At 42.2% G+C, this 12,199-nt stretch overlaps 2 protein-coding genes across 3 annotated transcripts in view; both read left to right on the forward strand.

Annotated features, from left to right (window-relative positions):
- The first annotated feature begins 1,444 nt into the window (after nt 1-1,444).
- On the forward strand, nt 1,445-2,336 carry LOC132372675 (voltage-dependent anion-selective channel protein 3-like). 2 transcript variants are annotated; one of them, XM_059934801.1, is made up of 3 exons: nt 1,491-1,512; nt 1,560-1,713; nt 1,754-2,336. In XM_059934801.1, exons 1-3 carry the CDS (start codon nt 1,491-1,493, stop codon nt 2,334-2,336), a joined length of 759 nt encoding a protein of 252 aa, XP_059790784.1. The 2 variants fall into 2 exon arrangements, with proteins under 2 accessions (XP_059790783.1, XP_059790784.1); XM_059934800.1 differs by having other exon boundaries at nt 1,445-1,713.
- Nucleotides 2,337-5,503: 3,167 nt separating this feature from the next.
- The window catches only part of STAB2 (stabilin 2), a 157,943-nt gene continuing 151,247 nt past the window's right edge, over nt 5,504-12,199 (forward strand). The window contains exons 1-2 of the mRNA XM_059936774.1: nt 5,504-5,581; nt 9,489-9,622. Coding sequence (XP_059792757.1) covers nt 5,504-5,581; nt 9,489-9,622 — 212 coding nt within the window. The remainder of the gene's footprint in view (nt 5,582-9,488; nt 9,623-12,199) is intronic.

Here is a 12,199-nt window from a genome sequence, read left to right on the forward strand (position 1 = left end):
CCCCACGCTCCCCACACCTCAGACAGTCCTGCTTCTTTATTAGTTGCCCGGTAAATACCCGGAGCCGCTTGCCTTCGCGGAGGTGGATTTGAAGTTTGTTCTCCAGTTTCCTCGTTTGGTTGCCTTGCGAATAAGCCCTCTCTTTGCTGCAAACCTCAGCGTCAGCGTTTTGGCTTGCTGTGCAGCGAGCAAGACGAACCTGGTTCGGTAACGATTTCTCATGCTGAAAGTTTTCAGGGATGTAGTATTGTTTTCCCTTTTCTAAGTTTTTACTTCCCAAAGCACCATCTTCATTTGGAAGAATTCTAGGAGTTCTTGGATTTGTTGAACCTACGTGAAGCAACTTTTTCAATTTTCTAGATAGCTGCTCAAGAGAGACCAACAGGTAGCTGCTGTTCCGAGCTCTTTTTCTTCCTTAGTCTAGCAAAAATTGCTGGGAGAATGAAAAATAAATCTTGACCAGAAAACTCACCTTAGATATCCATTTCTGGCCTTTTTTATTCCCCTGCAAAGCAAAAGATACAATTTATTCCCCAGTAAACAGTTAGGTTTGTTCTGCTTCGGAAGCATAAGCTTTGACCCCGTTGGCCATCTCACAAGGTCCAGAAATATCTTGTTCAAGATTCAAGACCCAAAGCAAGTCCTGTAGATGATGCTTCAGCATCAACCAGTGGCTTCACACTGCCTGGGTTCAAGTCCCCGCTCCACCACTTACTAGCCTTGTGACCTTGGACAAGTGAGTAAACCTCTGTCTGCCTCAGTCTCATGTGCGAAATGGGGATAGTATATGTTACTAATACCTCTGTCCTAGGCTTGTGGTGAAGACTGAGTTAAAAGTTTAGAGTGTCTGGCATGTGTAAAAGCTATGTGTGTGTTTGTGATGGTGACGATGAGGATGGTCATGTTGGTGATGGCGAGGATGACGATTCTCCCTCCTTGGAATGCTGGTCAGGGCACACGTGAAATGCTTTATTAGTCGAAGTGACCAAGGACTAAAATCTCGGTAACTGGCATGATGTAGAGAAAGGACCACTAACAACTCAGAATCCCTATAGCCATAGGGGATGCACAACAGTCTTATCCAGGAAGTGTTCCAGCCCCTCTTTGCCTTTTCCAATATGGGAAAAGTCTCCACATTCCAATCAGGAAATTAATCCTCTCACCCAAGAGGAAACTATCACCTCTCATGTTGTCACTGCTGAGGACAGATCGCGGGGGCAAAGGAGGTGAGTACTAGTCGAGGGGGGACATAAGGAGGAAGCAATGAGAGAGCAGGAGGGCAGCCCTGGGCAGGGGAAAGCCATTCCCAGGTCTTAAGTAACTGCCAGCAGCATAATAGGGGATATTGGAGAGAACAAACTGCCTGTGTAGTGTTGTTGATTTAAAATCCTTGTCTGGCTTCAGCGGTGCCCTGGCGGAGCTGATGGGCCATTCCGTCGGAGATATGTGTAACACACTGACTTACTGTGACCTAGGAAAGTCTGCCAAGGATGTCTTCAGCAAAGGATATGGGTTTAGCATGGTCAAAATAGATCTGAGAACCAAGTTATGTAGTGGAGTGGAGTTTTCTACTTCTGGTCATGCTTACACTGTTACAGGGAAAGCATCAGGCAACCTAGAAACCAAATACAAGATTTGTAACTATGGACTGACCTTCACCCAAAAGTGGAACACAGACAATACTCTTGGGACAGAAATCTCTTTGGAGAGTAAGTTGAAACTCAACTCAAGTTCATTCAGCTCAACACATAAGTTCAACTCAAGGGTTGAAACTGACTCTTGATACCATATTTGTCCCGAACACAGGAAAGAAGAGTGGGAAATTGAAGGCCTCCTATAAACGGGATTGTTTCAGTCTTGGCAATAATGTTGATATAGATTTTTCTGGACAAACCATCTATGGCTGGGCTGTGTTGGCCTTTGAAGGTTGGCTTGCTGGCTATCAGATGAGTTTAGACACAGCCAAATCCAAACTGTCACAGAATAATTTCACCCTGGGTTACAAGGCCGCAGACTACCAGCTGCATACTCACGTGAACGATGGCATTGAATTTGGAGGGTGGATCTACCAGAAGGTGAACAAGAAGACTGAAACACCAATAAACCTTGCGTGGGCGGCAGGCAGGAACAATACACGTTTAGGCATCGCTGCTAAGTACAAGCTGGATTGTAGAACTTCTCTATCTGCTAAAGTAAATAATGCCAGCCTGATTGGACTGGGTTATACTCAGACCCTTCGACCGGGAGTGAAACTGACCCTGTCAGCTCTCATCCATGGAAAGAACTTCAGTGCAGGAGGACACAAGCTCAGGCTGGGATTTGAGCTAGAAGCTTAATGTGGTTTTGAATAAAGCATCAGCTTTGTCCCTGGAGGTGGAGAGAAATGAACCCACTATGTTTTGGCCTTAAAATTCTTCTGTGAAATTTCAAAAGTATGAACTTTTTATTCTTCCAAAGAACTGTAGTCTTCCCCACGCTGAAGCCCAGATATCGAGTCCATCCTAAGGGATGTGCTTGAAGGCATGTCCGGAAGTTGTCATGTTCGTGACACGTTTCAGTTCAGTCCCGCAGTGTTATTTTCAATGTGTTGCTCAGCGACGGTGTAGTGTCATGTTACAAAGGAGATGACCTGACCCTCCAGCTGTCCACACGTCCTGCATGTCCCACACCACTTTTTCATGACCTTGTAATATATTGGTCTCTGTGCGATAGTGGAATCTTTGGTTTTGCATCAGAGTAAAATAAACCCAACACATTTGGAAAACAAAAATCCTTGTCTGAAAACAACTTTGAATGGTTAAGAGACAAACTATAACAATCAGCAAAAAGGAGTATGGACCACAGTAGAGAAAATGACATCCCACCCCGTGAGGGACACACAGATCAGCAGAACTGCGTCAACCCGGGACAGAGGAAATCCAGAGCTACCTCACAGCTACACTGGGCTAAGGGTATAGATTTGTGTAGCTGTTGTCTATGACATTAGCATATTCTAATAATAATATTAAGAATGGTTGAGCACCCACTATGTGCTAGGCACCATTTTAAGCACTTGTTCATTGCAGGGAGGCAGTGGTAGGGATTTGAAATAACTTGAAGAACCTCTGTTCATAGCAATCAAATGAGCCTCACAGAAATAAAACTATTCAATTTCTAAACAAATCCACGTATTTAGAAATGTTTCTAATGCAACTAATAGATAAAGTGTATGAACAGGTCCTGAACTGCGGAATCCCCATGGCCACTGGCAAGCTAACTTCTGCATCCTCGTAATTTAAAAATGGAACATTCAACCTGCTAAAATCTAGGATAGTATTTCCCTAGGCAGGAGCAATAGAACATAGATCTGGAGGTGCTAAGGTTAGTTTGCAAAGAGAAAACATCCCTTGGTCTAAAAGTTCCGGAAAATACTGCTTTAAGCAAAGTTGAACTGTTTTTGTTTGGTTTTGTTACCTTATGTTTTACTGAGGGATGTCTCAGAACCTTTAATGAGCTAATGAGCATGGTCAATCCCTAAGAAAGGGACGGCAGAGGCAGAGTTTTCCAAATTATCTGATAGAATTCTTCCCCAGCACCTCCTGCAGCATCTTCCACTACTATTTAGGAAATGCAAGTATGGTTCCTTCTCCCCCCGCCAGGAACCTAACCCATTCCAAGACCCAGACACTTATCCATGTTCTTCAGAGAGAAAACAATCAGAAAAAAGCTTCCAACTTCTTTCCTTCGTGTATAAGTCAAGGTAACACAACTGCTATAACGGATTAACCTCAATCTCATTGACTTCACACAATAAAATTTAATTTTTCCTTAAGCAGCAGTCATCCATGCAAGTGGAATCACCTAGGAAACTCTGAAAAATACGATTTCTGTGCCCCACCCCCAGACGTACTGATTTGATTTGTTCTGGAGTAGGGTAGACATTGGAAAAAAAAAATTTAAGCTTCTCCAAAATTCTAAATGAGGTTGAAATCCACTGAACCAAGGGATTGTAAGGACTTCCTCATCTGGCGTCTTCTCATTCAGACCTCTGGGTTAGCCTATGAAGGGCTTATCTGTACCAGAATTTTCTTGGATTATTGATCAATATAATGTAATGTTTCAAAAATCCAGAGAGAAAGATTTTGCAGAGTAAGGATTATTTAACCAAAACTAGTCTCTAAGTGCCAGTCTCCCAATTAACTCAATGTCATGAGATGTACCCTCATAAGCCTGTCTTGTTGATTAGCACAGACGTTATCCTTTGTGGTGCTCGGCCTGACAGTTTTCTATCATGTCAATGAGACCGGAGCACCACCTGCTATTTATTCATTAGCAATTGTTTTAAGCAGTAGAGGGTAGTGGTTAACAGTACTGGATCTAGAGTCACCCAGTTTGAAAACTGGATCCTCACCTACTAGCTGTGTGACCTTGGAAAAGTTGTTGCCTAACCTTTCTGCCTCAGTTGCCTCATCCGTAAAATGGGGAGAACAATCCTATTTCACCAAGAATTATGAGGATTAAATAGGTTAATCCATGGAGAAGTCTAACATAGTGAGACACACATAGTGAGTTTTCAACAAATGTTGGCTATTGTTATTTTTCTTATTTTCAAATGCAGGTCTCTGCTCTAAGCTGCTGGGAACACAGAAGATGAAGGCTAGCCCCTCTCTGCAAGGAATTCACAACTGGGCACAGGAGACAGACATACAGACCAGAGAATTATGATGGATATGACTGGGCTTTCGTAGAATGATGCGCAAAATGCTGGGGAGGTCTCCAAGATGATATTGGAGGAGCAGGACAGGAAGCCTTCCTGGAAGAGATGCCATTAGATCTGGGCCTCAAAGGGTAAGATGAGACCTACAGACTCAGTTATTTGCTACTGAAGTGACCTGGAATAGGGGAGAGGATGGGTCAAAAACCCAACCAATGGCATCTGCAAAGAGACATTTCTTTGTGGTAGTTTGCCACCATCCTCGTCCAAGTCAAGGACCCGGCCTTCTGCAACATCCCCTCCATGCCTGGAACTGTGCCCATTTATGGGCATCCCTGCTTAAACTGCCTGAGGGCAAGCTCAGACCTTTGCATTCAGAAGGAGAAGCCTGCAGTTTTCCATGGTGTGGCTGCGTAAATGTTGGCAGGGCCTGGGGCCAGAAGTAGGCAGGACCAGAGGCGGATGGGCAGGGCAATAGGAGGCAGGAGCTTTTTCTTGGGAGTTTCATAAGGCACAAAAATTCCAGACCATGTCTCTGCCTCAGCGCCTTGAGGATATCCTGTCATTGAGCCAGACGTGTATACAGTTGAGAGTGGCCAATTTCACCACGACCCCTAGATTGGCCATTTTTCCTGTCTAGAGGCAGTTCTCACAGATCATCTGTTTCAATCCAGGAAAAGGAGAGGAAAAGATTTAAAAGCAAACACTGAAATGAGAAAGAATTCACTGGGCGTTCATCAGGCTAAGTTAATGTAGCTAAATAGTCCTGACAGGTGCCTGACGTGGAGAAGAAGCAAATATTTCCTCACCATGCGACAAATTTTAATACTTCTTTTTCTTGGATTGGCGGCACAAAATCTCTGTTCCCTGCCTGAAACTGCAGAGCAGGTAAGATGAAACTTGCGTTTTTTTAAAATGTGTTTACGTTCACGATTGTGTACATAAACTTTTTTGCTTTCCTACGTTGTCATGGGTAAATCGTACTATCTGGACTTCACAAAATAGAAAGCTTGTGGAGAATAGGATGCTAATGGAGATCTGTCTGAAGGGGTGCTAACCCCGTTCTATTCCTGTGTTAAAACGCCATTGTTGGGATCTCTGATTTAAGTGCTAACATCCCTCTATCCATTGTGGATTTTGCTATCCTTTTTGTCTGTTTGCTTTAATGAATACCTCCCATTGCATCATTCTGAATGTAGAAAATAACAATGGCTGTAGAGAGCTGAGTAGAGAGGAGCTCTGCGGAATTCCAGGTTGGGTGATAACTGATTGAGAAACACAGTGTCACCAAATGTGCCAGGAGTCCATCCATCTACCTACCACGAGTTGAGTAGAAGTACCCAGGGCAGTCGAGTGGATAGTCCTTGTGAAGGACACCAGCACTCCTGCCTGTCCCGCAGGCTCACGTGAGTTGTCATCGTATAGCAGGTTCAATACCAGTTCTGCAGCAAGTCCAGGCTAAAGGAGGGTATGTGAGGGACTTTCCTGGCAGTCCAGTGGTTAGGACTCCATGCTTCCACAGCAGGGGGCATGGGTCCAATCCCTGGGTGGGGAACTAAGATCCTGCATGCTGCGCAGCCAAAAATAAAAATAAATAAAGGGGAGGTATGTGAGAGGCAATCTGAGTGATTTATTTAAAATGTATTTCACGAGATAGGATTTCTGCTCTATTAATAATAAAACATAAACATGATTCTGCACCTGTGCCAGGCAATTATTTTTACATATGTATATACTCTTTTTTCATATTCCTTTCCATTATGGTTTATCACAGGATACTGAGTATAGGTCTCTGTGCCATATAATAGGACCTTGTGATTTATCCATTCTCTATAGAATAGTTTGCATCTGCCAATCTCAAACTCCCAATCCATCCCTCCCCTATCCCCCCACCCCCTTGGCAACCACAATTCCGATCTCTATGTCTGTGAATCTGTTTTGTGCCAGACATTTTTATCAACACCAATTTTACTCCAGTTGGCTATACTCTGATAAGGTTTTTCACTGAAACATTGGAAGATGGCATAAGGGTTAAGTGCTCCAGCTATGAGGTTAGATAAGGGCAAGTTTGAACTGGGGCTTTTCCTTGTTTAACAGCTATTTGAGGACCAGTCACTGCTCCATGGCTTACTAGCTGTTGAACCCTGAGCGTGTTACTTAGTCCCTCTGAGCTTCAGTTTCTCCCCATCATTGCTCCACAGACAGCAGGAATTATCATCCACATCACCACCATCATCATCATTGTTGAGTGCTTGCTTTAGTACACAAGTCAGGCCTTGACTGATTTTAAAGCTGAGTTTACTTTTTAGACGGGACTGTATGAGAGAGAGAGAATGAGCCTTTCCATTTGAAAACGACAATTTGAAGATCAAGGGGTTCCTTGAAGAGAGAGTGTTCTGGCTTACTAAGAAAAGAAAAAATACTGTCACCCCATAAACTTATCCAAATGGGAAACCCTAATGTAAAGAAAATCCTGCTTAAAAGAAGCGTAGATATGCCCTAACCATTAGAGGGAATTAATTCAAACAATATCTAAGAGTGGCTTTTATTATTTCACAAAGAACATTCTAGTGCTGTTTTGGTTCATAATGATCACCAAATGAAAGCTGCCAGTAAAAACAGATTTTGTTTTCTATACACCACTATATAGTATGAGGAAGAGCAATGACTGATCAAGGAATCACAAGGCCGCTAACTGACAGTGTGACCTTGGGCAAGTCATTGGACCTACCCCCACCTCAGTTTTCTCCGCACTAAAATGAGGATGATGATACCTCCCCTACTTGTCTTTAGGGTGGTCAAGATCAAATAAGGTGATGCCTTTGGAAGTGTGCATAACCATATATTGCCCTGTAAATGTAAGCTTTCTTCTTATGCAGCCTTTACATATTTCTATGAACTTAGAAGTAGTTATTTTCTCGCCACCCGTAACCTAATGCTGGGCCCAGGGGATAAGCTGTGGGATGACAAAGAAATAGGAGAAGTGGTCCTCTCCGGCAAGGGGTTTTTAAGTGGAGAGAAAGACAACAGAATGTGCTCCACTGTCCAGCCATAGGGAGAAGTCGAGAAAAGGAAGAGCAATGAGTGTGGTTTTGTGGACATGGTGTTACACAGGGTGTTGAGGTGTGGATAGCCAAGGGGAGGGGAAAGAACACTCCGATGAGGAGAGGCAACCAGCCAAACACAGGTAAGAACAGAAATGTCACAGGAACAAGCATTTATGGCCTATGATATTCTAGATACTGGGCTAGGTGATTTGCACGTGTTATATCACTCAGGTCTCAATAACCTGCAGGGTGGTTATTAATATCCCCCCTTTACAGATGATGGCAAAAAATAAGGAATTCATTCAAGACTGTATGCTTAGCAAGATACAAAGGTTGATTCTAAACTTAGGTCTTCTGAGCCTCAAGTTCAGTGTCTCTTCATTGTACTAAGCTGTTGCTTCTTAAGCTTGTTGGGGAGATGAAGGAAACTTGAGAAAGAGGAGGATATCCATGAAGGATCAGCACCAGAATCGTGGACAAGGGATCCTGAAGACAAGGCCAAAGTGTGTCTGTGTCATTCATTTTAACAGTGATTTCTCTGCCACCTGATGTTGCCAAGTGATTATTTCTAGTGTGTCTGTGATTTCCCACAAGTCATTCATTCAAATGTCCATCGACAGATGAATGGACAAAGAAGATGTGGCACATATATACAATGGAATATTACTCAGCCATAAAAAGAAACGAAATTGAGCTATTTGTAATGAGGTGGCTGGACCTAGAGTCTGTCATACAGAGTGAAGTAAGTCAGAAAGAGAAAAACAAATACCATATGCTAATGCATATATATGGAATCTAAAAAAAAAAAAAAATGGCACTGATGAACCTAGCTGCAGGGCAGGAATAAAGATGTAGACATAGAGAATGGACTTGAGGACACGGGGTGGGAGGGGGAAAATGGGGCAAAGTGAGAGTAACATCAACATATATACACTACCGAATGTAAAATAGCACAGGGAGATCAGCTCCGTGCTTTATGACCACCTAGGGGGGTGGGATAGGGAAGATGCGAGAGAGGCTCAAGAGGGAGGGGATATGAAGACATATGTATGCATATGGCTGACTCACTTTGTTGTACGACAGAACAGAAACTAACAGTATTATGAAGCAATTAACTCCAATAAAGAGCTATTTAAAAAATCAAATATTTACTAAGCACTGCTAGGTGCTAGACACTGCTCTAGGTGCTTAAGGTACAGCAGAGAACAAGACAGGAAAAAATCTCTGCTCTTACGGAGCCCACGTTCTAGCTGGATTATAATCAAAAGATTGCAAACATCTTTGGAGCAGGAACTGTATGCTTCACAGCATTTAGCACCCAAACTAGACTATTCCTATGGAATTAATGCTGAAAGAATATTCTTGAGACCTATTGACCTATGATCAATTGATCTTGAATAACCTGCTTACAATTTCCCATTTGAAAAGTGTACCCTGCAGTATACTTCAGGTTTCCCATTTGGATATGGGTAAATAGTGACATTGCTCTACTTTGCTAGACTCCAGAATTGAGATCAGTTATGGCAAATGGGTGGTATGAGCAGCGCCTTCCCTTGCCCACACCCGTGGTAGGCATTGCTTGTTGATTCCAACACTCCTTGCAGATAAGATGGAAAGACCCGCCAGTCATTACCAATCAACCTCATTGCCATCCCTGTCGTTTGATTTACATGAAGCTAATGGAGAAGATTGGCCAACCCAGGCTCTGCTAATGGGACTTGATTTTTTTTTTTTTAATGTTTTCACAGGCAAAAAGATGTGATAAGAAGTCTCTCCTTACAATTAGGACTGAGTGCAAATCCTGCTCACTCAACTTTGGAATGAAATGCCCAGATGGTTACACCAAGATTACCAATGGCACCATAGGGATCCGAGATTGCAGGTACCCATTATGAGAAAATATGTGTGCTGGAATCTTGGAACTCAAAGGATTGTGAATCCAAACTGAAACTTCCCAACTCAAAAACTACAAAGCATTTCCATGATCTTCTCTTACTCTAAGGTTACATTGAACCCAAACTTCAGTAACTTACAACTATGACCTTGAGTCTAAAAAATATATTACAATTCACGTTTTCCTACAAAATTGCACAAAAATATTCTGCCTTCATCTTGCCCTTCTTTATTTTGAAAATCTGGGGTTTGTTTCTTTTGGAAAAGGTTCTAGTCAGAACGTGTTAAAAGCCTTGGGTCTGATAGTCATCTTACAAACTAGCTATGCACCCTGATACTAATTAGAGCCCAAAGAAGGGAGACAAAGGAATTACAGCTTTCTTGCATTGTATGTGAGTGTAGCATTCTTGAAGCCCTCTTATGATTCAAAACTCTCATAATTCAAGGCTAATCCTTGCAAAGGATGACAAGCAGTTCTGCCCACCAGCTCATGGATGCAGCCATACAGCTCAAATGCAAACACAAATTTTAATTTACTCAGTCTACTAATTCAAAAATTAAACAGTACTCAATGAGTTTGTTTTTAATTTAGGGGTGAAGAATTGGAAGAATTTTGTATAAAATGAAACCATTAACACTGTTACATCACACTGTTTTAAATTCACGTTTGCTTAATGCGACTGTACTATATCCTAAAACCCCAAGTCATCATTTTTTTTTTTTTTTCCAAGTCATCATTTTTAATAGAAGTTTCCCAACATTACCTGGCCTGGAATTAGCAAGCATATACAGCAGTTAACCACTTAGTTACCAAAGTGGACACATGTTTGCGACCAGATTCCCTGAGAAAGTACATCAGAAAGCTTTGGGGTTCAAGGTTAAAATTATATGGGGACTTTACTGAGAATTTTTTATACTGATTTTTTTTTTTCATGGCCGAAGTGTGTACTTGGTTATGTATTCCACCCCACCTTCCCCCCAATTCCCACACACACAGCATATAAGATTATTGCATTCAGGCTGTCTGTTTTAGAATTGAGAACTTTGATGTGTCATTCAGCTATGCTGAAACAAACCCAAGACTGGTTTTTTTTTTTGTTTTTATTTATTTATTTATTTATTTATTTATTGGCTGTGTTGGGTCTTCGTTTCTGTGCGAGGGCTTCCTCTAGCAGCGGCAAGCAGGGGCCACTCCTCATCGCGGTGCGTGGGCCTCTCACCATCGCGGCCTCTCCTGTTGCGGAGCACAGGTTCCAGACGCACAGGCTCAGTAGTTGTGGCTCACGGGCCTAGTTGCTCTGCGGCATGTGGGATCTTCCCAGACCAGGGCTCGAACCCATGTCCCCTGCATTGGCAGACAGACTCTCAACCACTGCGCCACCAGGGAAGCCCCTGGTTTTTTTATATAAATTTTTTTTAACTGTAGTTGAATTCCAATGTTGTGTTAGTTTCAGGTGTACAGCAAAGTGATTCAATTATAAATATACATATATATTCTTTTTCATATTCTTTTCCCTTACAGTTTATTATAAGATACTGAATATAGTTCCCTGTGCTATACAGTAGGTCCTTATTATTTAGCTATTTTATATATAGTAGTGTGTATCTGTTAATCCCAAACTCCTGATTTATCCTCCCCCCTCCCACTTTCCCCTTTGGTAACCATAAGTTTGTTTTCTATGCCAAGACTGGTTCTTGAGGGGACATTTTGGTTCTCTTTTGGGCTCTCCCTGTCCCCTTCTTTGTGAAGAGATGTCCCTGCTAATATGCTCAACCTTTCAAAGAAATCATCAACTCTATCTCCAACTCGACTGCCCGTAAAACCAGTAGCTCTTTGGTGAGTCAGCTACATTCCAGGGACTGGTTTAGGAGTACAACCTTGAACTCACCGTCACACTATTCTTAACAGCCCAATAGTAAGAAATGATATTCATGGCTGTAGATACACTGAAGTCAAGTCCTAGAATAAGTCATCCATACAGAGATCCCTGTAAATAGACAAGTAGTTAACCTCTGTAGACTAGCTATTCCAGAACTGTTCCTCAGCTGGTACAAAAACTGTTCTAAGGAACTCACGATTGTATCAAGAAAACCATGGCAAATATTGCTCACTACATTACAACACCTCTCACAGAAATTTTCTATCTATGGTATATGCAAAAGAATGTGCAAATCCTGAATGGTCAGTTTATTTTAAATCCACAGGTACTGTGCATCACGAAACTCTTGATCCTTCCCTTCTTGCATTGGATGCTAGGACACTCAGTGACAAGTCTGAAGCCCACCTGTAGCATGTGCCTAGAACCTAGCATCATTTCTTTCATCTACTAACTTCACTTCTGACATTTTAGATATTTCACCCTTATTTTCATCCTTCCCTGATTTTTTTCATCTGTTTCTTACAATTAAAGATGAATCATGATTATGCTGTATTTTACCTAGGAAGCAAAATGTGCTCAATCTACATATTTTAAAATATAGGCAAGTATAAAGACCTAAAGAGAAATCTGTGGAAATCTCGCTGCCCGGAGTTCACTGCGTTGCCCTAATCACGGGTTAATGTCCT

This window comes from Balaenoptera ricei, chromosome 10 (assembly GCF_028023285.1).
Source record: "Balaenoptera ricei isolate mBalRic1 chromosome 10, mBalRic1.hap2, whole genome shotgun sequence".
NCBI classification, from domain to species: Eukaryota; Metazoa; Chordata; class Mammalia; order Artiodactyla; family Balaenopteridae; genus Balaenoptera; species Balaenoptera ricei.

Coding starts and splice junctions, on each gene's coding strand:
- LOC132372675 (XM_059934800.1), top strand. CDS start 1,445: ATGTGTAACACACTGACTTACTGTGACCTAGGAAAGTCTGCCAAGGAT. Junction 1,714..1,753: donor GAAATCTCTTTGGAGAGTAA/GTTGAAACTCAA, acceptor TCAACACATAAG/TTCAACTCAAGGGTTGAAAC.